The sequence below is a fragment of the Asterias amurensis genome, chromosome 22 (assembly GCF_032118995.1).
Source record: "Asterias amurensis chromosome 22, ASM3211899v1".
In the NCBI taxonomy this organism is placed as follows: Eukaryota; Metazoa; Echinodermata; class Asteroidea; order Forcipulatida; family Asteriidae; genus Asterias; species Asterias amurensis.
In genome coordinates, this window is record NC_092669.1 from 11,501,117 (window position 1) to 11,525,486 (window position 24,370).

General features: G+C 39.1%; 3 protein-coding genes across 8 annotated transcripts in view; 2 read left to right on the forward strand and 1 right to left on the reverse strand.

Moving 5' to 3' along the window:
• The window catches only part of LOC139953756 (uncharacterized), a 28,980-nt gene extending 26,490 nt beyond the window's left edge, over positions 1 to 2,490 (forward strand). For all 5 annotated transcript variants that reach the window (XM_071953308.1, XM_071953310.1, XM_071953309.1 and 2 more), the window contains 2 exons: positions 247 to 1,548; positions 1,642 to 2,490. In XM_071953308.1, coding sequence (XP_071809409.1) covers positions 247 to 1,548; positions 1,642 to 1,803 — 1,464 coding nt within the window. In that variant the 3' untranslated portion in view covers positions 1,804 to 2,490. The remainder of the gene's footprint in view (positions 1 to 246; positions 1,549 to 1,641) is intronic.
• Positions 2,491 to 3,812: 1,322 nt separating this feature from the next.
• On the reverse strand, positions 3,813 to 16,296 carry LOC139953925 (uncharacterized). Its single transcript, XM_071953533.1, has 14 exons — positions 16,216 to 16,296; positions 15,076 to 15,263; positions 13,097 to 13,234; positions 11,999 to 12,086; positions 11,379 to 11,536; positions 10,850 to 10,932; positions 10,091 to 10,205; positions 9,645 to 9,837; positions 8,693 to 8,866; positions 8,372 to 8,484; positions 7,967 to 8,115; positions 6,870 to 7,153; positions 6,224 to 6,443; positions 3,813 to 5,782 (listed from the first exon to the last, which is right to left on the reverse strand). Exons 3-14 carry the CDS (start codon positions 13,205 to 13,207, stop codon positions 5,572 to 5,574), a joined length of 1,899 nt encoding a protein of 632 aa, XP_071809634.1. The 5' UTR covers positions 13,208 to 13,234; positions 15,076 to 15,263; positions 16,216 to 16,296; the 3' UTR covers positions 3,813 to 5,571.
• Positions 16,297 to 16,382: 86 nt separating this feature from the next.
• On the forward strand, positions 16,383 to 23,166 carry LOC139953699 (hsp70-binding protein 1-like). Of its 2 annotated transcripts, none has more exons than XM_071953216.1 (7): positions 16,383 to 16,575; positions 17,344 to 17,517; positions 18,346 to 18,526; positions 19,378 to 19,599; positions 20,374 to 20,529; positions 21,796 to 22,004; positions 22,540 to 23,166. In XM_071953216.1, the coding sequence occupies exons 2-7, from the start codon at positions 17,353 to 17,355 to the stop codon at positions 22,618 to 22,620; spliced, it is 1,014 nt and encodes a 337-aa protein (XP_071809317.1). In that variant the 5' UTR covers positions 16,383 to 16,575; positions 17,344 to 17,352; the 3' UTR covers positions 22,621 to 23,166. The 2 variants fall into 2 exon arrangements, with proteins under 2 accessions (XP_071809317.1, XP_071809318.1); XM_071953217.1 differs by having other exon boundaries at positions 17,350 to 17,517.
• The last annotated feature ends 1,204 nt before the right edge of the window (positions 23,167 to 24,370 follow it).

Consider the following 24,370-nt stretch of genomic DNA (forward strand, 5'->3'; position numbering starts at 1 on the left):
CCTTGACCAGTTCTTATGTGTTTTATAAGAAACATTCTAAATTTTTGTCATGGTTTCTGACCATTGAAAGTAAAAGTTAAACTTTTTTTCGTTAGAGCGGCTGATACTCTTTGAAATACCATTCACTCAAAAAAAATTTATTTTTTAATGTTTGGGGCCAAAAATCTGACATAGCATCTTTAATTTAAGAGTGATTACCAAGACATTTTATTTATGTACTCTACTCTTTCTTTGTTATTAATTTAGGGCGAAAAGGAGGCTCGGCAGTACTACGTCCCGACACCAGTTTCCTCACTACAGTCTAAACCAGATGAAAGGAAACACATAACCTCGCAATCGAAACCCCATCGTTGTTCAACAGAAGCCACACCGATAACGGACACTTCGCTCCAGCAGCGTAACACCAAGAGCTCCCACCACTTCAAGAAGGCTCAGAACTTTTACTCAAAGTCTGTTGTTACCAGCAAGGCGGAACATGGGAAGGGCGTGTCCCAATCGCCATCAAAGGGCGGGGTCAAGACGAAGAGGGCGGAGTCGCCAGCGGAGCTTCAGACGGACTTCAGAATGAGCGTCGCCAGTTTAAAGAAAGCCGGTTTGATCGGTCAAACCCAGGCTTCGAATAGTAACAACAATGCAGAGATGATGTCAGATGAGAACAAGGTTGATGGGGAGGAGGGTGTTGAAGGGTCGGGAGGTCACGGTGCAATATCTCCAGTTGTTGCGGAAAAGGGTGATTTGTTGTCCGCGCATCGCCTTAAGAATGGAACCAGTGAAACGGATACCGATTCAGAACTTTGGAAGGAAATTCGGAAGCCGAAAACGTCAAGGGGAACTCCGACAGAAGACGTTGGGTCGTTGAGAATGAGACGCCATTCCCACGAGCAGAAGAGACAAGTAGAAAGAGGTCAAGGGTCAAACAGGGTAAAGTCAGCAGGTCAGCGGAGTGTCACGTCGATTAGTTCCGCGCCACCTCACGGAGAAGGGCGTACATCTCGCTCCAGTTTGAGCAATAGTCAACAGTTTAGCCGGTCCCCGTCTCGGCCGGGATCCTCTGAGAACAATGCTCGGTATAAAGTGTTATCCCCCAACAATAATAGTTCCCGCCATGCTGCAGACAGCATGCAGAAATACCAATCCACGAAGACGGACGAGACCGTGTACACAACGGTCAATCCATTCCCCAACAGACCACAAACTCCAGGCAGGGTTACCATATCTGCAGGGAACCAGGCAATGAAAGGCCAGCAGCTGCGACGGAACAGCTCCAAGCAGACCAGCCAATCTCGCAGCCCGAAAAATAATCTCTACGACGACGACCTGTACTCAGATCGGGTCATCTCGCCCCAGAGCACCAATAAGTTCGTCCAGGTGCAGCAGCTCGCGCTTCAGATGCGGGGGTTTGGTATAGCACCCTCTAGTGACAATCTTGAGGCGATCGGTGAGGAGAGGCCGAGGACTTGTGATGGTGGCAGTGGATACCAGATTATAATGGAGAGGGCGGAGCCCAATGGCCACGGAACCGAGAAGACTGGACGAAAAATTCATGAGGTTTGTGTTATAACTTTTTGAAATTATATTTGAAATAACAAAATTTGTGCACAGTGACAGTTTTTACAACTTTTGTGTGATATTTGTTCACAGCCAAGTGGTCGTCGCTCCGCAAAGGGCATCCGCTCACCCACAATGCAAGAGTCCAAGCCCTCTGCTGATGTTGTCACCGAGCCACAAATCGTTGAGTTCCAGGGCGGCTTCCAGGGGCATCCCAAATCCCACGCTATGATGAGGTTTGCAAAGAAGAAGTAGACTATCAGGCCCAAACAGCACTCACAGCAATTGCTCTGGGCCCAATTTCATAAAGCCTGTAAGCTTAGAAACTTGCTTAGCACAGAAAAATCTTGCACACTAGAAACTGGTTATCAGTCAAAATTCCATAAAGTTTACATTATTCCAACTGGTGCCCCACTCATTTTGACGGTTAGCAAAGAAATTTGCCAAGCAGTATTTTCTGCCTAACAGCATTATGAAGTTGGATCCTGCAGGTGTTTTTGCTGAGGTGCCGTTTGCAAAGTTAACAATACAGTTTTACATTTTCCCCCATGGAAGTGCTCCTTTACCAGAGAGAAATTGCGCTATCCTTTTAAGACAATGTCTTTCATGGTTTATCCGTCCTTAAAAATTTGCAAGCATTTTTTGTTAGGTTGTAAAGAAAATAACATCGTTTTGAGTTGCTGTGATTGTGAATACTTATTGTTTGAAATATTTTATGATATACAAAGAGAAATTTATTAGGAGTTTATATTATTTTAAAGTTTGACTTATTCAATCCTTTGTTTGGAAGGCTTTGAAGAAATTCAGTCCAGGTTTTGTTCGGGCTTTTCTTTTGAAATATTAGCCCTGCCTGAATGAATCGTCATTTTTATTCCAGCCTTTCGAATATATCGGTCCTTTTTTAAGCGGGAAGTGAAATAAAGAGAAGCTGAGAACTTTAAATGAAAATCTGTTAAATTTGTGATTGTTTTACTTTTTCCACATTTTGTTTAAAGGCAGTGGACACTATTGGTTATTACTCAAAATAATTATTAGCATAAAACCCTACTTGGTAACGAGTATTGGGGAGAGGTTAATAGTATAAAACATTGTGAGAAACGGCTCCCTCTGAAGTGACGTAGTTTTCGAGAAATTGTATTTGAGAAATCAAGCATTAAAAGCACACAACTTCGTGCGACAAGGGTGTTTTTCTTCCTTTATTATCTCGCAACTTCCGAGGACCATTTGAAGTCAAATTTTCACAGGTTTGTTATTTTGTGCATATGTTGAGATGAGAAGATTGGTCTTTGACAATTACCAATAGTGTCCAGTATCTTTAAGTCATCAGGTCACATTCCCTAAGAAGTGGTGTATAGGGACCCCCTTCCCCTCAGAATTTGTGTCATTGAGCAAAACACTTGACAAAATTGGTTATTTGCTTCGTACTGTAGACATATAAAGCCATGGGTCGTGCGTGTGTAACATGTGTAATGTGTAGGTTTGAGAATCCGGTACACTTTGTATATATAGACAATGTGACCCATGTTTACATTCAAACAGCCCTCTGTTGACAAAACACTGTACATATACGTCATGTTTCGTCGGGCAAAAAGACGCGTAGTCATGGTAAGATTGCAAACACTTTCTAGCTGGCTGCCAACACACAAAGGTTTTGCCCGGTGGTATGCGTGCGAATCACGTTATGGTTTTCGAGTGACGTCAGAGGTCGCATCGTTTATAAGGTTTGCCTTCAAGTGTTTTTGGCAGTGGCTGCTTCTATGAGTTGCATGGTACTATCAAGGGTAGTCTTGAAATTAAGTCGGTAATTGTTAAGCGGGGTGTAGTTACGGGGACGGTACACTCGCCTTCGTTTCGAGTATGTGTGCGAGTCAGTCGTTATAGAGCTGCTGACGGACATTGCCATGTGCTACCTACGTCCGTTGCATATACGTTAATCCCACTGTGACTGTTGCATGAACAGCAGGATGTGCTAACGACTTGTCGCATTGTTCTGACCAATTTCTAATTACCCGTCGTAGAAACGAGTAATTTTTTTCCGGAGTGATAAAGATCTTTCTTTTCATTTATAGGGACTATCAAAAGTTGTCAACATGGTTTAGGTTGTAATGAGAGTACATGTACTAACTTTTGTTAGCTTTGTTCATCTGTTTAGAACTCGGTGGTTGCTAGTCACGTGTAAAAGAGTTTAGCACGTAAAAATATAAAAATCAAACAAGAAACCAACTCGGTAAAGTTCAAACGTAAACGCTTCTCTTTTTGACACTTCAATAGGACATTTATTTTCAGGCACTTCATATTTACAGGAGGACGGAATCTTAAAAATAATTTGACAAATTTTACAGGCACTTCAGAATTGTACTTTACACTCTTTAAAGGGAAGGTACACGTTTGGTAATTGTCAAAGACCAGTCTTCTCACTTGATGTGTTCCAACATAAGCATAAAATAACAAGCCTGTGAAAATTTGAGCTCAATCGGTCATCGAAGTTGTGAGAAAATGATGAAAGAAAAAACACCCTTGTTGGACGAATTTGTGTGCTTTCAGATAGGAATAAAAGACTTCTAGCTAGAAGTCTTTTATTATTTTAGTGAGAAATAACCTCTTTCTCAAAAACTACGTTACTTCAGAGGGAGTCGTTTCCCACAATGTTTTATACTATCAAGAGCTCTCCAATGCAAGTCAGTTTTTAAGTTAATATTTGTTTTTAGATTACCAAACAGGTACCTTCTCTTTAAAGGAATGATTATGTGTACAGTTTGGACGCAATATTTCCTCAAGCACAATTTTTCTATGCTACAAAATTTACTTGCAAAACAATACTAACCATGACCGGGCATCAATTGTATAAGTTGAATGTCACATGTATTCTTGTCTTCAGAATTCTTTCAATATAATATGTACTTCAATTCACATGGCCCTCCATTACAGTAATAAATAGTAATTTTATTACATGACATTTCATTTATTATATACAAATATTCGTATGTAAACATGGATGGTAAAAAAAGAACAAACAAAAGCAACACCCTTTTGTCCAAACACACATGTCTTTATACTTAAAGTGAAAAAAAGTACACCAAAGAATATTGCTTTATTTGATTCGCCATAAGGACGGAAAATGTCATAGAATGTTCTCTGGAAACAATACAACTTTTCTTTTTTGGACGGATTTCATGGAAGCTAGAAATTTTCCTTATTTTGTAACATGCAATGGACGGTGTGTTTATTGGTAATAGCTGCTAGATAAAGCAAGACCCAATTGCATGGAGCTGCTTAAGCTGCTTCAAGTAGCTAAGCATACAAAAGTATGCTTACAAGAGTAAGGTTACCAGCCAAACTACAATGTCACAAGTACAATTTATGACTGGTATCCTGCTCATTTCTGCTAAGCAGGAATTTGTTCAGCAATATTTTCTGTTTGGGCTTAGACTATTATTTTAAATGACCATTAATTTCATCAAAAAGTTCATCAAAATAAAAACAGTGAACCCTTCACAATAATCTAAGCTAAATAGGATGGATGACTTAAGATTTTCAGATGTAATTGATCATAAATATTTAGAACATTATGTCATATGTAGGTTTTCATTCATAACCAGGTTGACCTTACAACCAGGTTTACACTCATAACTAATCTGACCTTAAAACCAGGTTTCCATTTGTAACTCTATTGTCCTTAATAATTTTGCTTTTACCCTTAAACCGATGTGTGTTAGCACTGTATACTCAGTACTTTCCCCGAGTTCTGTGAACAAAAATCACAAGCATATTATTACTCGGGATTCGAACCCCTGACCTTTGCAATTCTAGAGCAGTGTCTTACCAACTAGACCACCAAGATTGCCCGGTATCTAGAGGCAGTTTGAATCCTTACAATAAGGTTTTACATTCATAACCAGGTTGACCTTACAACCAGGTTTACATTCATAACCAGATTGACCTTACAATCAGGTTTTCATTCATAAAAAGATTTACACCAAACCTGCTGTCTACTTTTAAATAAGATTTTGTTTTCTCCAGCACTCATGATGAATAATCGTAAGAATTGAACCTGGGTTCTCTCCGGGGTAACACTAGAGGGCGCTGTACCTGCATGGCAGCTTTCGCAGTGGACGGCCTCGCGAGCCGTGAGAGACGCTGGGCGAGGTTCGGGGGCGTGTTGATTGATGAACGGATGATTGGCTGGTGACGGTCGATGATCTTTGGTTCTGCCTTGTCGCTTTGTGCACTGAGTCTGTAACGAGCAAATGACAAAAAGTTTAAGAATTTATTTGTAGTAAGTGGTTAGACTGGAAGACTTGCAATCACATGGTTGTGGGTTCGAATGTCGAATCGAAACAATGAGAACAATTAAGAACTCACTCCGCGGTAGTGAAGTTAATAACGATCCTCTATAAGCTACAGTAGAAGTCCCAGCTGATTTTCTACCTTCTGCCCTGGTAGTTAAAAAGCAGGACAGCTCTCAGAAATCCCAATATCTACTCCGCGGTAGTAGAATATAAAGCAAGACAGTTTTCTTAAGAACAAAATCTACCTGGCAAGTAGACACACACATGGTGTTACCGCAAACCAAATATATATTGACAACTCACCATGCAATGCCTCAAATCCCATATAAATAAGATAATTGTTGGGAATTTCTCTGAAAATTTTCAAGAAAAGTTTTTGTACATACTTGAACTTTCTGCTTCCAATGACTGGACCAGAAAATGGTCTGGTGTCCATGGAGAGCACTGGGGGTGGGGAGTATGGCGTGGTAGCTGGACTCGTCTGTCCTGAATCACTAAAATCCATCATATCATCATCTTGAGATAGACTCGGCTGGTGGAGACGTTGCTCCATGCCGACCGATTCCTCAAAGGATTGGGCTCGGACTTTCCTTGATCGAAAATCATCTAGAAAATATAGAGAGAGTTTTTGGGTTGAGCAAACACAAAAATTGACTTGAACCTGCAACCTCCAATTAATTAACATCATTCTACAGTCACAAAGCGGAATTTCAAAATTGGTGCTGAACAATTTTCTGCTAAGATGAGCAGGATACCATTTACAGATGATACATGTAGAATGCTATTTTGGCTGGTAACCTTATTCTGGTAAGCATAATTTCGTTGTGCTTAGCTACTTTTTTTAACCTAAGCACCTCTCTGAAATTGGGCACTGATCTACATTATCTAGCCCTATGTTGGCGGTCTCCCTATTTTGTCAATTTGTTTGCTCAGGGAGTGCCAGCCAGAAGTTCATGTTAAAAATCTGTGTAGTATTTTCTGCTTAACAGCATTTTGAAATTGGGTCTTGGAAAACTGAAACAAATGACTTACTGGCAGTCCTAGGCCTCGATGCGCCTTTACTTCTGGGCGCTTTGGGCATCTTCGGTGACGCCGATCTTGGCGGAGTCGGCTGACGATCGAAACCTCCTGACGCCAACGACTCAGGATAGTCCGACGTGGGCGAGGGCGTTGTTTCGATCCCGTAGTCTTCATCGTACGGGTTGTTGTTGATGAGATAATCTCTGTATCCGCTTGCCTCATCATCTTCTTCCATGTCTTCATGATGAATCTTCAGAACTTGAGGCTCGGCATCTTTCAACCGAGTGCTGATTTTTCTTTAGACAGGGATGAGAAATTTCTGATTTATTTATCTGAAGTTAAGACTTTCCACATCTTGTCCTGCCTCTTGAAAAAATGTAGCTGTTTTTTCCTTCGTAAATCAAAAAAGCCCTGCACTTATATTACCAACTTATTTTTTGGTGAGCATACTGTTTTCAAAAGCTCCATGGAATCTTTAACGCCAAGGAATTACTGAAATGTTTTTCATGGTCACACTATGGACCAATCTCATGACTTGATGACACGGCTACATGTATGATGTCACTCTTTCCTCTTCAAAGCTAGTGGACACTATTGGTAATTGTCAAAGACCAGTCTTCTCACTTGGTGTATCTCAACATATGCATAAAATAACAAACCTGTGAAAATTTGAGCTCAATCGGTTGTAGAAGTTGCGAGATATAAAAAGAAAAAAACACCATTGTCACACGAAGTTGTGTGCTTTCTTATGCTTGATTTTGAGACCTCAAGTTCTAAACACAGCTTTTAGAACACCTAGATCGATGCTTGTGCGCGTGCGTACTACACATCACTAAGCAGTCTACGCTTACACAGCTAGCGCAGAAATTTGCTTGCACAGTAAGCGGCGAATGTTGATCGTTAGCGCAGAATTTGTTGGTAAGCAGCGTGATTAAGTTGGGCACAGAGTTGAGTTTGATGCTCTAAACCATTCGGCAATGACAACTAAACACAGCTCTTTAGGTGGATTTAAAATGCAGTCTGTACATTAGTCTGGCCCCTTTTCTGTGTTTAAAACATTATTACTTGGGATCACTACTTTGCATAGGCCTACAGGGCACAAGACTTACTCTTCATGCTGTTTCTTCCACTCTAAGAGCTCAGCGAAGATGTCCTCTTTACTCATCCCGTCATCGTCATCCTCCGTGGCGTACGTATGCTCCGGCTGATGCTTGAACATTGAGAATAAACTTGGGGCTTGGTTTGGGATAATAACCTCCTACAAAATCAAAGGATACATTTAAATATACTGTTCAAAAACAAACAGTGGCTTGAATATAACATCCTTTTCATCTGACAACTAACACCTGTTATTTCCATGTAATTTCTTTTCTAGTGGACTTCGTTGGATCATGCACAAATCAGAAGGGCTGCTGTCTACCCCAGGCAGATTAACTGCTTTATCGGTCCAAAGGCAATGATTTGGGTCATTCAAATGTTGGTGATGAGGTCATGTAGATTGTTAGGGGTCATACCTTGGTATTTTTCCGTCTGTTTCTCAGAGCTCGGACTGGATTGCCACATATCACTCCACCGGATCCATGAGTTAAATCACTGGAATCTTCCTGCGTCGGGTGTATATCCGAACCTTAAAAGAAATACATTACAGTATTTATTTTTGTCGATCCCTTGGCTGGCGATTCCCAGGTTGAAACAGTAAAAATTAAAAGTCCCAAAGAAAAAAAATTCATATTTTTTTTTTTTTTAAATAAATAAAAATATCCAATATCTGAGTAATTTTAATTACTCAGATATTAGTGAGACAACATAAGTTGATATAACTTGATAAATCTTACCTCCCGTATCAGGTCGCTCAGCCATTGCTGTGCCTGGTCTCCTGCCTGACGAGGTACCGGGCCTGTTCCCCATGCTACTCCCTGGCCGCCCCCCTGCCCTAGAGGAGCCGGGGCGAGCAGAGCCTGGACGTCGGCCAGACGCTGACGAGGGTCTCCCTGTGCTTGGCCTAGCATCTATAAAAAAATTACAAACAAAAAATTGCTTATTACAAAATGTCTCCTTTGTTGTACAGGATCAGAGCATAAATGCCATAATGACCAATTTATGGCTGAATTCTGAGCTTGCCATCACCATTCTATGCTTGCAGTGCAAGCGTCAAATTTGAGCGCTAGCTGTGTAAGCTAAGACTGCTTATTAACAGAGAGTTCGCACGCGCACAAGCAAAAAAAAACCTGCTTACCGGTACCCGTGAAATACGTTTGATGTAAGAGCGGATATCTCTAGACAAATTTGTTTGTCACAACAATGTAAGCTTGATAATAATAATAATAATAATAATAAACCGTTTTTATATAGCGCTTTTCACGCCCGAGGGGTGTCTCAAAGCACTTCCGACATTATTACCCCTGGTCACTGGGCCTTAAATCATTCCTTAAACCATCTCAGCTCCCTGGGGAGTATACAGCCTGTGCGCAATGTATGCGCTACCCGGCTAAACCAATCACAAGAACCATCTCTGCCCTCACAGGTACCCATTTACCCCTGGGTGGAGAGAAGCAATTATAGTTGTCTTGCTCAGGGACACAAGTGTCACGACCGGGATTCAAACTCACACTCTGCTGAACAGAAGCATCAGAGCTTGAGTTCGGTGCTCTTATCCACTCGGCCACGACACCCCACAATGTAATTTTGGCTGGTAAGCTGTTTCTGCTAAGCAATACATTGCTGTGCTTACCTGGTTTTATGAAATTGGACCCAGATGGTTAACTAACAACATTCATGACCTCTTACCTTCGACCTCTAAACTTTCCGTTGATCCCTGATCCTTGATAGCCTCATTCACCAGCAGCCATTCCATACTGAGGTTAGGGAAGGCGCCACCGAGGCTGGACGGTACAACAGACAACGGTTCATCATCTAGAATCTTGAGCTGGGGAATCGCTTTTGAAGTTGTCGCTCTGTAATCAAACAATCCTTCTTTCTCCTAAAGAAAAGAAATATTCACAAATATTCATGTTTCAAAACAGGTTCATAATAGATGGAAATTTGAATCAGGGATAAAGAACTTTTGTTTGTTATTTTAACCCATATACACCAATGCGTGTTAGCACTGTATACTCAAAACAACTACAGACATATTACTCAGGTGGGATCGATTGTTCGGGGGTGATTCTATTTTGTCTAAAATGTTTAAATCCATCTTATTAAAATAATTGTGTTATGATAACTAGCCTGACCTTATCGTAGCCAACAGAGGGCGCTAGACACACAGGGTTTCCCTCCAGCGTCAGTGTATTCAGCTTAGGACACAGGCTTAAGAATTCAACTTGTGACATGTCGTCTATGTTGTTTCTGCAGAGGTAAAAACAAAGAGAAAATCTTTAGGGACAGGCTCAAAAGTTGGAACAGTAGGAGCATTTGAGATGGATTGGGTGAATATTCCTGGGCCTTGATTGAGCCAGACTTAGACTTATGAGATGCTCCCTTAATCATGTTAATAGCTTTATTACACGCACTGCATCTCTTTGGAGCTCCTTGCCTGGTGCATGTTTCCCTCCATCCTACAAGCTAGACTGTTTTAAGAGAAATGTCAAAACTTTCCACTTTAAATAATTTGTATTCTTGTAGCCCCCCAATACCCAAGAGTGTCTTAAGCCTTGTTTGGGGCGAACTTCGTACAAAAAAAATATTAAAAAATAAAATTAAAAAAATCGATCCAGAGGAGATTACCATTGGTTCTTTGAAAAAAAAGGTCAAATTAATAATTTATCAAAAATATACAACTACTGATTTAACATTTTAAGGTTTTTCGTTGTTTTACTTTTGAAACAATTTCACTGGTTAATCAATTAATTGTGCTACTCAAAACAAACAGTAAACTGTTAAGGTGGATTTCAACACCCGATTCCCATCAAGCCTGAGTTTGTTTATATGTAGACAGTTGACAAAAAGAACCGAATGGCAACCTCTTGATACAGGTCTAGAAACAGACTCACCCCTCAATGTCCAGTAACTGCAAGTTCTCCAGCATACTGCACGGACTAAGGTCTGAAATGTCATTATATGCTAGGTACAGCTCCTAAACATGGGGGAAAAGAAAACTTTAGGTTAAAATTCTGTGGAGTCAAAGTGCTTACCAATGAACATATCGGTAGTGAATTTTGTACTTCTTGTTAGTACATCAACAGGTTTTGTTGTAATCATTTAAGAGCTGGCTACTTCAGTCAACCTCATACAAGGCCAAAATCCTGGGTGGGATTCGAACCACCTGTTTATGCATCGTGAACTTTTGACAAATTGAAAACTGCTCGTTCCCAAACCAGTGAGTACCAAACTTGGGCCTGCTTTTAATGGGTGATTCATGTAATGTACAAGATGCCATCTTGAATTTTTCCCATTCAAATCAATGTAACCAAACCGAGACTGGAAGGAAACAATAGTCTGGTTCCTTTTTGTACCATGAATATTAACATCCATTACTGTAGTTTGATACAGGGAACAAAACCAAGATGGAGGCAGCTTTACCTGTAAGGAGGACATTGACCCCATGCCATCCAGGTCACACAAACAGCATCTGGATAACCATAGAACTCGTAGGTTCTCTAACGACGTCCCTAGATCACGAACTGTAGCAATTATACTGTTGCTTAGCTTTAGGTGCTTCAAGTTGGGCACCATTGTACCTGTAGGTGTTACGCATAGTTGTTGTGATTGGATATCGATTATAGGTTGAACATAAATTGATTACTATTTGTAAAGACATTCTACACTCCACTCTCAATATTTCCCATACAATTTCAATGTTGGGTAGGAATATGTTAATTGTTCCCTTTTGCAATACAGACAGATACAAACATTCCACAATACTTGCTAGAACGAAACTCATAATGCCTGGTGGGGCCTGGTTGTGGTCTACTACAATAACCATCTTGCTTGCTCCTCGTTTGTATCTTTCTTGTCTCAAGTTTGACTTATTTTTCAATTTGCTGTGTATTGCTAAAGCCACTTGGATCTTGTGTTATTGTATTTTTGTAATTCTAAACCAGGGCGTCCAAATACACACAGACAAACTTCTTCTTAATACTTGTTGGAAAGTTAAAACTAAAAAATCAAACAAACAACAAACAAAGAAACAAACTACTCACCAAAATTACCCAGACTCGTTTCCGTGGTGTCGACCCTCATTTCTAAGAATTTGACCTCATCGAGTTCATCCACACCAGTCATTTCCTTCTGTAATTCAAGACAAAAAATACAAATAAATTCACTGAGAGGGTATTGATCTGATTTGACAGTAAGGGTAGCCTGAATAATCTGACATCACACTCTGAGGCTTGTAAAAAAAGCCAGATACCGGCCTTGAGCGCAAACAATTGTTAAGCAATGTTATCTGCTTAAAGGAACACATTGCCTGGGATCGGTCGAGTTGGTCTTTGGAAAGTGTTTGTAACCGTTTTTTATAAAATGCATATGGCTGGAAAGATGTTGTAAAAGTAGAATACAATGATGCACACAAACATGCCTCGAAATTGCACGGTTTTCCTTTTACCTCGTCGACTAACACGTCGGCCATTTATGGGGGTCAAAATTTTGACTCCCATAAATGGCTGACCGTGTTAGTTCGCACAGGAGAAGGAAAACCACGCAATTTCGAGGCAAACTTGTGTGGATCATTGTAATCTACTTTTAAAACATCTTTCCAACCATATGCATTATATAAAAAACGGTTACAAACGCTTTTGTTTTGACCAACTCGTCCGATCCAAGGCAACGTGTTCCTTTAAAGGAGCACAACCGGTATTGTAGAGGTCATAGCCGAGTTGTGAAGAGCATCGAATTCAAGTCCTGGTCGTCATTAGTAATCGAAGTGTGTCCTTAAGCAAGATAACTTTTAATTGCTTCTCTTTACCCTGGGGTATAAATGGGTACATGCGAGGGCATTGTGTATGAAAAAGCATTTGGAGCGCAATGGTAGCCTAGGGTGTATACTGGAGCTGAGGAAGATTAAAGGAATGTTATTTGCCAAATGACCAGCCGTCGATTTCACCAAACTCATCCCAACTTAGGATTAATCTTAGGACTTAGGACGAGTTAAGTTTTCTATCTGAAGGTGTACGACTCATTGAACCCATCCTTTTAGTTACATGACTATTGTAAAGCCCATTGAGATGGTTATTGTGAAATGCGCTCTATAAGAACTAGTTATTAGTGCTATGAAATTGGGTTCTGGATCTTCAAGTTACCATTTTAGCTGCTGACAAGTAATCCTCCAGAAGGAACTCTGTATCCTCTACCGGAATGGGCTCAGGGTTGACATCCACGCTGCCGAAATTAGTGATGTGTACAGAAGCCATGGTGGACCTCAAGGCTGGCTGAATGTACTAAACATTTTTTTTTAAAATGAAAACGAAAACGCTTTAAAATCTGATTATGTCAAGGTGTTTCAAAGTTCAATTTACTAGGTAACATGTAGATGATTTGAATTGTAATAAAAATAGGTTTTAGTGATTTGTTGACTTTTATGCTGTTTATTATATTTACACTCTGTTTTGTTGACTTGTATTTTGGGGTTGGTTGGTTTGGCTAAAAAACTTAATTTATATCAACTTTACAAAAGTACCAAACTTTCTCACTGGCTGAAATGCTGCCAGATAAAATAACGAGAACAATTGTTCCCAATACTCAATTTCTGGATGACCCTAAAAAACACCCTTAATTGTTGCACAAATTTGTGTGCTTTCAGATGCCTAATAAAAGGCTTGATTGAGAAATTACCTCTTTAAAGAACCAATTCTCACAATGTTTTACACATTGTACACAAGTTTTTATGCAAACAATTATTTTGAGTAATTACCAATAGTGTCCAGTGCTTTTGTCACAGCTAGGCCCATGAAAGTTGATTGAAACTGTTATTTTATATTTTTGTCTTTGTCCACTAAACTGAAGAAGGGCCATGACTTGCTACTGTAACTAGTAATGCAAGTTTCTACTGCTGGGAGTTGCTACTGTGCAATATCTACTGCAAGCGCTACTGTGCAGCAACTGCTTTGTTGTGAATAGTTTTTGCAGTTGACCAAGTGCTACTGTGCAGCAGTTACTTTTCTGTACATAGTTTTGACAGGTGTGCAAGTGCTTCTGTGCAGCAGTAGTACTTGTAATATAAGTACAAAGGCGTTGTTGGGGTCCAGCTTTCTTGTTCTGTGGGGCGTTGTCCCTCAGAAATGTCTTGGGATTGTCACTGGTGTACATGAGTGAACAGAGTGGTAGTATGGGATATGAAGGGGAGAAAGTGAAACTAGGTGCAGAGTACCAGTTTTTGAAGTCGGTGGGGTGAGGTGTGTTCAGTATAGATATAGGCACATGGCAGCCAGAGTACACCCTTGCATACTGTGGCACAGGCGTATTTGATATGGTGAGGCACGGAGGAGAGCTGAGCTCAGGCAAATTGTAAGTTCTTGCAATGTTTATGGAGCAACCCTTTGGATTGTTGTAGTGTGCTTCATTACATATAAAGGAACTAAAAGCATTTTTAGTTATAAAAATAAAAAATTGGTTGATACAAAAGCAGAGATAATAAATGCAGTTTGAAAATTTTTCCTTAATTTATTGGAAAGCATGCCAATAATTTGTAGCTTAATTTTGAAGACCTTCCTCTTGTACAGTTTGGTAATAGATGGCCCTACAATAGAAATGTATTACTTATTGATTAATTAAAGTTAATTGGAATCAGCAAATCACTAAATTGAGATTTTATTTTATTTAATACTTCTCTGTTGCAACCAGAGCCCCATGTACAATAGGTTGGTTGCGACAGCATTTAAATGAGACTGATTCGCAATTAAGAATAATCTCAGCTCTTTGGCTTAAAGTCAAGCCGTGTTATTGAGCTAGCAATCGGGACGATATGTGTGAAATGCCATGAATGCAGGCAGATACGCGCATCGTGCAGGTCGATACGCATGAATTGGGGGGTGATACGCACGAATTGCGGGCCCATATGCGCAAGTCGTGGCAGATAAGGAAAAACAAAACAGACATGAGCTTCGTTTTTGAAAGGGCAAGGCATCTTCTCCTTCATAAAGGGCACACTATGAAATTGTAAATTTCTACTGGGGCATTTTCAAGGGCACCAAGGCAACGACCAGGGGGGCCTTCGTTGCCTCCATGAAGTATCAGGCCTGGAAAATAATAAACTTTTGTATAAATTTGGTTGCATCTTTACCTCAATCTATGTGACAAAATTACTGACAGCCATCCGTCGGTGGAAATATATTCATACTTCTCCCTTGAGAAAAGACTAGTTCCCATATCTTCTTGGCTGGTTACTACATGACTCTGGTCTTGTGTCAAGTCTGCATAAATCTGAATTGGATTAAAATGTTGTCCCGACACTTGGACTTGGATAATGATCTGCAAAGAAAGTTAATAGTAAAATATTAATATTATTGTTTTTAGTGGTAAACTATAATTTCATGTGGCTTGCCGACGATTAAAAGCACCGGACTCAAGCTCTGCTAATTCGCTGCATATTGACCCATTTCACCTGACGTCATCATCAGAATAATCTTGGATGCGCCATTTTGGTGGTCAATGTCAACATGTGTTATTAAGTGAATTGCGCATTTTTATTTTAGGTGACGCAGTGTTTATCCGTAAGCCTAATTACCACCAACATGGTGAGCGTGGCATCAGTTGCCGCGTGTGGTGACTCGCGTGCAAGGGGTCAATATGTTAATATTTATAAATGCAGACAATTAGTTTTTGGAATTTCAAGTTTACAACAGTCAACACAATTATTATTTTTTGTTAAATTCTAAATGAATGGAATTTCAATTACATTTACAAATACTACCCTAAAAAGGGCATTTATAATTTATGACTTTTAGTGCATCTTAATAATCTTTTTGATATTTTAAACATCGTGAGAAAACTTGCTTTGTAAAAATTTAATTAAATCAAGGCAGCCAAGGGGAATGCTTTTTATTTTTATTATTTTTATTTATTTTTTATTAAATTTCAAAACTAAATTATAAAACAATTGCCTCTCCTCAGCCTTTGGTATGGAATGAACTTTAACTTGAAGGAGTTTTAAAAAGCAATTCTAACTTAAAGCGATTTCTAAAACAATGCAGCACGATTTGCAAAACAGATCTTATTCTAATCTAGGTTTTTCGGATGTTCGTTGACACTACACTATAAATAATATAAAAAAAAGCGTTGCCAAGAACGCTTTCCGACAACTGGACTTCAACTTCTGAAGAAAACACATTCGATGAAAGTCAAATACAAAGTTTAACAGCTATTGCAAGATACAGAAACGATTAAAACATATTCTAGAACATAATTTTTTATTACAACTTACCTTGAAATGTTTTTAGAAGTGATAAATTTGACGTTTTTGTAGCTGACTGTTTTCATAAAATCGCCAGTATGTGAGTGGCTGGATGGTTTATGATGATTGAGGGCGCTGTTTATTTTCTAAGTGGGGAAAAGACTCGTCCACAGTCCTTTCATTTCTAGGATCTAACGCATAAAGCAGGTTCAAAGTTCAGCAGCGCCGACACATGCGTAAAAAAAACAAGACATCTTTCTGGAAGATTCTGACTAACTCCTACTCCATTTAAAGCCCTCGTCATGATTTCTTTCCTCTCTACTGGTAACTGAAGAAAGTGTTACTTATTACTGACAGTTTTTGGATTCGGCAGATATTTTGAAATAGAAGGTGAGTGGTTAACTTATTATATTATATTATTATTAATATTTTTAATATTTGTTAATTATAGTAATACATTTCATTTCATACAACAATACAATTTATTTAACATGTTTGATTGTGAATGAAAAATACATGCACTAACCTAAAGTATGGTAAAGTTGTTTGTTATTACTATTTTACTATCACTATGATAAAACTTTAAATTAGAATTAAAGTAGAGTTTTTAGAAATAATGAATTGTATACCCAGTCACAACGTCCAACAGATGAACAGTAAAATGTGGTGTTAATTACGTCACAAACCAGTATTAATTTTTATGTTGAACTTGATTGAACGTGGGCATGCGCATGTGTTAATATACACTCTGTAATTGGAAAACTAAGCAGAAGTTATTTCACCCGGTAAGTGGGGCCAATGTGTGCATTTAATTTGTATATATAACTAAAAATAAAATTAATTAATGTTTTATTTACAATTATATTAAATTAGCCTAAAAACGAATTGTACTTATCTTGTAATAAACAGCTTAATTCTTGATTAATAAACATTAACTATTATTTAGTCATTTATTATTTTAGTTATTTTACTTAAAAATAACTTATTAATTTAAATTAGTTTTGACAGCTTTCATTGTACGTAAAACAACCGAACGAAGATATAATATTTTTAAAAGGAGTAGTGTACACAAACTGCACTGCGCCACCCAAATCTCCTAATTTTATGGTACAAAGCGGAAATTTTGTCTGAACTCTCCACATTTTCTATTCATTCAAGAAACAGGAAATGGCAAGCTCAGGTGAAAACAAGGATGGTAGTTCATCGTCGACTCAACGTAGATACCCAAATTCCATGGAAGGCGTCTTGCAAATGGCCATCGCCAACACGCCCACCGAGGAGGCAGCGAGTGGAGACTCACAAAGAACAGAACCAACCCCTCTCGATCCGGAGGTAACAAATCTTTACGTTCATGGGTGCAGCTGTCGATTTCACCAAACTCTTCCTTACTTAGGATTAATCTTAGGAGTTAAGACGAGTCCCAGCCTTGCACTGTAACATGTAAACCTTAAGATTAACTCTAAGTTAGGACAAGTTACTGGTCTTAACTCGAGATAGGATTAATCCTAGCATTTCATAATATGGACACAGGATGTGTCGTGTACTTTGCATGGGGCACTAGCATGACTAGTGTCATAGTCGCGACTACTGATTGCTTAGTCGAGTCTCGCCTACTGTTCTTCAACTACTGAGTTAATAGTGTCGCCACGACTACTACAAACATAGTTGTGACTACTAAAAATTGGTGTGACCTGTTGGTGAACAAATTGTGTCACTCATGAGTATTCACAACAGCACAATCTACTTCTGAAACAAAATCAGACATCCTTCAATCATTTTAGCTTGAATTTTACTATAATATTACGTCTGCGACAAACATTTATTTATTTACTTACTTATTTATTTAGTTCTTTATTTATTCCATCTAATGATAAGTATTGTTTGAAGCTTTGCATGGTGTGGAGAAATAAGAAGAAACTAGAACTTGCGGGTACTACCATGTGTAAATCTCTTAGGGTGAGTGTTGGCTCTAAAAAGAGCCGGTTGGGTCTTGATGTTTCGATCAGTATACGCTGCTCGTCATCACTATTTATTTATAGTTTCTTCTTACAGCTCGATTGGATTGCTCTCTCTTCTTTTTTTTTCAAGAAGTTTTTCAATTCCTACTTAGGGTAGCCATTGCTCAACAATTTTAATTTGTGATTCTTGATTATCCTCCAGAGGAAGGAGTTTCTTGAGAAGGTGTTCGCCGAAATGTACAAAGATGAGGTCAAAGAGATGAAATCGCTTTTGGAGGTGGTGAGACTCAAGATGGACTCGGAACTTGAGGAGGATGAGGAGAACGTAGAAGAGGCTCTGGAGAACCTTAAAGACCTCAGCGATACAATCGATAATGCACAAGGTTAGAATTTCCATTATTCTCAATTGGAGATTTTCAGACACTAGGGGGCAGTAGACAATGTTTTTTGGACACTAGGAGCAAGTTTAGTGCGCACATTTAGTTGACTACTGACCAACAACGTTCATACGCAGTGACCCACTCACTCGAACAACTCATAGGTACCATGGTATTCAACTCTCCATTGCCTTTTCCCTTTTTAGTGTCACTGGTTCCCCTTTGCGCTTTACACATGTTACCATGGAACAGACTATCGGGGACACACAAGGACACCATGGTCATGAGGCTGGTTTCAATTGGTCGACCACAGTAGTTAACAAATGGTCAACCAGCCTGGGTTTGAGTCAAAACGGTCAACCTTTAGTTAACCATGGTGCGCACTGGAAATTGGTAGCATCTGCGTAAATGTGACCCGCTCTGTCGTAATGAGTAAATTTCTTTTTTGAGTTTATCATCATAATCCCAACAATCAAATCTCAACATTTTAAATAAAATAAAAATCAAGATCATACGACCTTCCTGTCTGTAAGACTGCTGTGTCAGGTCGGGTCCTTTTCATGGCTCTGCTTACCATAGATAAGCAAAGAATCGATCTTCAGAAGCAGGGAACTTCATGCTTACGCCAAGCGTAATTCACGGGTTAGCAGGGAATTTTTGCTTTAATACATAGCTACATGTAGTGCAGAAATGTGGCGCTTGCTCACTGAGGGGAGAATGGTGATCATAAGCGCAGAATTCGCGGTAAGCAGAGCCATGAAATCAGGCCCTGATGATTTGGTACTTGTTCTTGTCGGCCCCCCTCCCCAAGTGAGAATAAAAACATTTGAAAAAAATCTCTTCTGTCTTTTTCACAGACTTCCACAAAGTCGGTGGCACACAACTCCTCCCCCAGCTAATGGACCATCCCAGGTCAGAGGTCAGATCGAGAACGTTTGACTTGATAGCCAACCTGGTCCAGAATGTTCCACTCAACCAAAAGGTGATGCTGGAAATGGGAGGGATTGAGAAAATGCTGGCTGCGGTGGACAAAGACTCCTCTCCTACTGTAAGGGTGAAGGCCCTTTATGCTTTATCATGTAAGAGTTTATAATTACATTGTTTTTGCAAAAAGCTAGTAAGAATTTTGTCTAAGTTTTACCATTAAAGTTGTTTTTGTTTCCTCGAGCACTGGACTCAAGCACTGGGCCCATTTTCATAAAGCTGTACCGGTAAGCCAATTTGTTTGCTTACTGTAGCAGAAAAATGTGCATAAACATGTTTCACCATGATTTTTAAGTAAGCAGAACATTTCTAGGCTTGCGTGCACATTCACAATAGATTTACTTTGTTACATCGCCACTCGTGCATTTACCATTGCTCACGGTATACAGCTTTATGAAATAGAAATTCTGCTAAGGGACGCTCCGTAAGCACAAAACGCTGCTTACATGTTTTATGAAATTTGGCCCTGGTGTTTTTGATCAGCAAAGTGTTGGTTGAAGTCTCAAAGTCCCATTCGGGACTTATGCGTCTTTAAGCAAGACACTTAACCATGATGCTTCGTCCTTCGGATGTTACGAAAAAGCCATTGGTCCCCTGTGTTGTGAAAAAGAACTCAGTCCACTTATCGAAACGAGAAGGGGTTTGCCCCAGTGTTCCTGGTTTGATAGCTGCATATTGCGCCACAGCACCTTGTCATGGTGCTATGTAAAAGGAGTAGGTCTCATAAGTTAAACTTAGTCCCTTGCAAGAAATACTGAATGTTGAAGTGCCTTGAGCGTCACTGAGTGATGGAAATGAGCGCCTTATAAGTTATTATTATAATATCATTATTATAAAAAACACTATTATTATTGTTATTTCTTTATTAGGTTTAGCCAGGGATCACGAAGACTGTCAGAGGGTTTTCGTTGAGAAGGACGGCTTCTCCGTTTTAATGCGTGCCATGCAGAGCGACGTGGAGAAACTACAAATCAAGTCGGCATTTATGCTCCAAGCTTTCTTCCAAATGCCGACAGATTTCAAAGGTAGGAAAAAAAATTATTAGTCTGATTAGAGTTTGAAACAAAAGAACCCCCCCCCCCCCCCCCCCCGGGGTGGGTTTCACAAAGAGTTAAGACTAGATTGGGCCTACCGTCCCTAATCCCCCACTGTCCCCCTTTCAGTTGCCTACTATTCATCTAATAAATGGCTTAAAGGCAGTGGACACTATTGGTATTTGTCAAAGACTAGCTTTCACAGTTGATGTATCTCAACATATGCATAAAATAACAAACCTGTGAAAATTTGAGCTCAATCGGTCATCAAACTTGCGAGATATAAATGAAAGAAAAAAACACTCTTGTCACACAAAGTTGTGTGCTTTTAGATGGTTGATTTCGAAACCTCAAGTTCTAAATCTGAGGTCTTGAAATAAAATTTGTGGAAAATTACTTCTTTCTCGCAAAACTATGGCACTTCAGAGGGAGCCGTTTCTCACGATGTTTAATACTATCAACCTCTCCCCATTACTCGTCAACAAGTAAGGTTTTATGGTAATAATTATTTTGAGTAATTACCAATAGTGTCCACTGCCTTTAATATACACTGTAGTATCAAGAGGCGATTCCCTGTAGTCTTTGTTCAATTCGCAAAATAATTACCTTCGTTCATCGACATAGTGATTCCCCTTACTTTTTTTTCAAGTCATTCTTCCAGTGCCTTCGTTATTCAACTCATTGGCTTAAATTAAATTCCCTTATTTTTTTCTCAAGTCACAATACTTTTGCCTCCTTTTGTCAGCTCAATGAATTCCTCTAGTCTTGTTTCAAGTTACTTACTAATTGCTTTCATTTGTCAGCTCAGTGGCTTCCTCTAGTCTTGTTTCAAGCCACTTACTAAATGCCTTCATTTGTCAGCTCAGTGGCTTCCTCTAGTCTTGTTTCAAGCCACTTACTAATTGCCTTCATTTGTCAGCTCAGTGGCTTCCTCTAGTCTTGTTTCAAGCCACTTACTAAATGCCTTCATTTGTCAGCTCAGTGGCTTCCTCTAGTCTTGTTTCAAGCCACTTACTAATTGCCTTCATTTGTCAGCTCAGTGGCTTCCTCTAGTCTTGCTTCAAGCCACTTACTAATTTGCCTTCACTAGTTTCTTCTCAAGTCACTTACTGGTTGCCCTTTCTTTTTTTTTTAGCTCAGTGGTTTTTCAAGCCTTTTCTCAAGTCACTATACTTAATTGCTTCTCTTGTCAGCTCAGTGGTTTCCTGTAGTCTTTTTTCAAGTCACTTATCCCTCTCCTCTATGTTGTCATTGCAGAAACTTTGTTTAAAATGGGGATGGTGCACCAGCTCATTGGTTTGCTCCAGTTGGAGCACTCGCCAACTCACGAGTTCTTCATGTCAGCCTTGCTCAACCTCGTTATGGACCACCAAGGCTGTATCAACGACTGCAAACAGCCAGACCTCGGCTTCAAGGAATTTCTAACGGCTAGGGAAGAATTACTGAAAGGGAAACCCGAATACGAGGTTAGATTTTATTTTTTTTCAAATTAATTGTCATGATGCACCGACTTAAAACTTAAAGACACTGGACACTGTTGGCAATTGTCAAAGACCAGTCTTCCTACTTGGTGTATCTCAACATATGCACAAAATAACAAACCTGTGAAAATTTGAGCTCAATTAAAATTTGAGTTATTGAAGTTGCATGACAGAAAAAATGCCTTTGTTGCACAAGTTGTGTGCTTTCAGATGCTTGATTTCGAGACCTAATTCTGAGGTCTCAAAATCAACTTGAAGTATTTCAGTGAGAAGTTGCTGCTTTCTCAAATACTTGTTACTTTAGAGGGGTCCTTTCTCACAATGTTTAATAATATCAACAGCTCTCCGTTACTCGTTACCAAGTAAGGTTTTATGCTAATAATTATTGTGAGTATACTGATAGTGTCCATTGCCTTTAAAGAAAACATGATCTTGCTATGACTTGCATTTACACTTTGATGTTTTTGACAAACGGCAGGTTGATTTATTTTCCTCTTTATTTCCTCTTTTTGTTTAACAGGAGGAACACTCATACTGTCAGCAGCTAATGAAAGTGTGTTTCAATGGTAACCATGGCAGCCAAACTACTATTGACAGATGACAGTTGACAACTCAAAGAAAAAATACCAGTACTTTGAGTGAAATGTGGGAAATATTAAATGATCCCATATGAAACAACTATGTTTTTTAATGTTTTTTATTTTTTTATTTTGAGGATCTTTGCTGATTATTAATTATTTTTTAGGAGGAATTTAACCATTCTCTGAAACTTCCTATTGCAACATTTGTGCAAAGTTGTGTTTGCAGGAAAAGATGATGTTAGAAAAACAATGTAAAAGTTACTTATATTAAGTACACAGTCAACCCTCATACTGTGTGACCATTCAATACCACCCACTATGGTTTTGTATGATAGATGAACCATAACTTGCTCTATGGGTGAACTATGCCAGCCTGGAATAATGATATCGTGTGGTGAATGCAACAACACAGCACACAGTCAACCTTCCTACTGTGTGACCATTTAATATCACCCACTGTGGTTTTGAATGAGAGATGAACTATACCAGCCTCTAACATGGTACCATGTGGGTGAATGCGTCTACACAGTACACAGTTAACCTTCCTACTGTGTGACCATTTAAAATCACCCACTGAGGTTTATTATGATAGATGAACTATGCTAGCCTGTAAAATGATATCATGTGGGTTAATGCGTCTACACAGTACACAGTCAATGTGTTAAACTTTTACATCTAGGCTTGATTTTTATTTCGAGAAAATAATTTCTTATGTAAACTCATTTATTGTTGGACAAAAGTTTAAGATTGGAGGGTGTCATTGTTGTACAGTTGAATTTACGAAAATAAAGAAAACTTTTAAAGATACTTCAAAATTTGTGTTTTGTTACTTATTTGAATGCTAAGGTTTTTTTGTAAACGGGTTAAATATAGAATTTTCAGCCACGAAAATATCTCGATTTGGGGATGATTTTAATTAGCATAAAATAGCCGTCGCAAACCAGATATTTTTGCATAAAATAGTCTTTGAGTGAAGCATGTCTCTCGGCAGTAAATAGCCGTCGATATATACAAGTTGTATGCAGAAAACAGCCATCGAAAATCATGAGAAGAACAGATCTGGGACAGCTGTATTGTCACAGCTGATCATGTTGCCATATTTGTTAAGGGACCGGGAAACAAGACTTTAGTCATGTCTAGCCTACACTAGGTCAGATGATGTCAGATCTGGGCTCGGTGAGGCCAGAAATCCAAACGACAAATCTATGCTGAGGCTCATAGACCGTGATACAGGCAAAAATGCATTTGATAGGCGGCAATTTTGAAATTCTAAAAGGCGGCCTTAACTTATTGATGCAATATTGTTTTTATTGGTCTTATATATATTAATTATATTAATGCTAGCTTGTATAGCTTGATAGTCATTGCGAATGTTACTTTAGTCACCCAAAACAAGATTTTACAACAACATTGCCAAAGTTATAGAAACAAATACATAAAAAGGCGGCCATTTTTAATTCCAAGATGGCCGCCATCTGAAACAATTCAGTTGTACCTTTTATGTAATTCTAGTCACAAAAAACACCGTTTTATGACATTCACAGCCAAACATGAAGGAAAAATATAACTTCAATGGTGGCCATTTTGAAATCCAACATGGCCGCCATCTGCCAGATTTTCAATTTTGGCAACATGTTTTTTCTTGTTTTGTAAAACCTAAAGAAGGTATCTAGCTAGGTGGCATCTTCTAATCATTTATTTTCTACGGCAATGTTGTTGTAAAATCCTGTTTTGGGTGACTAAAATAACATTCGCAATGACTATCAAGCT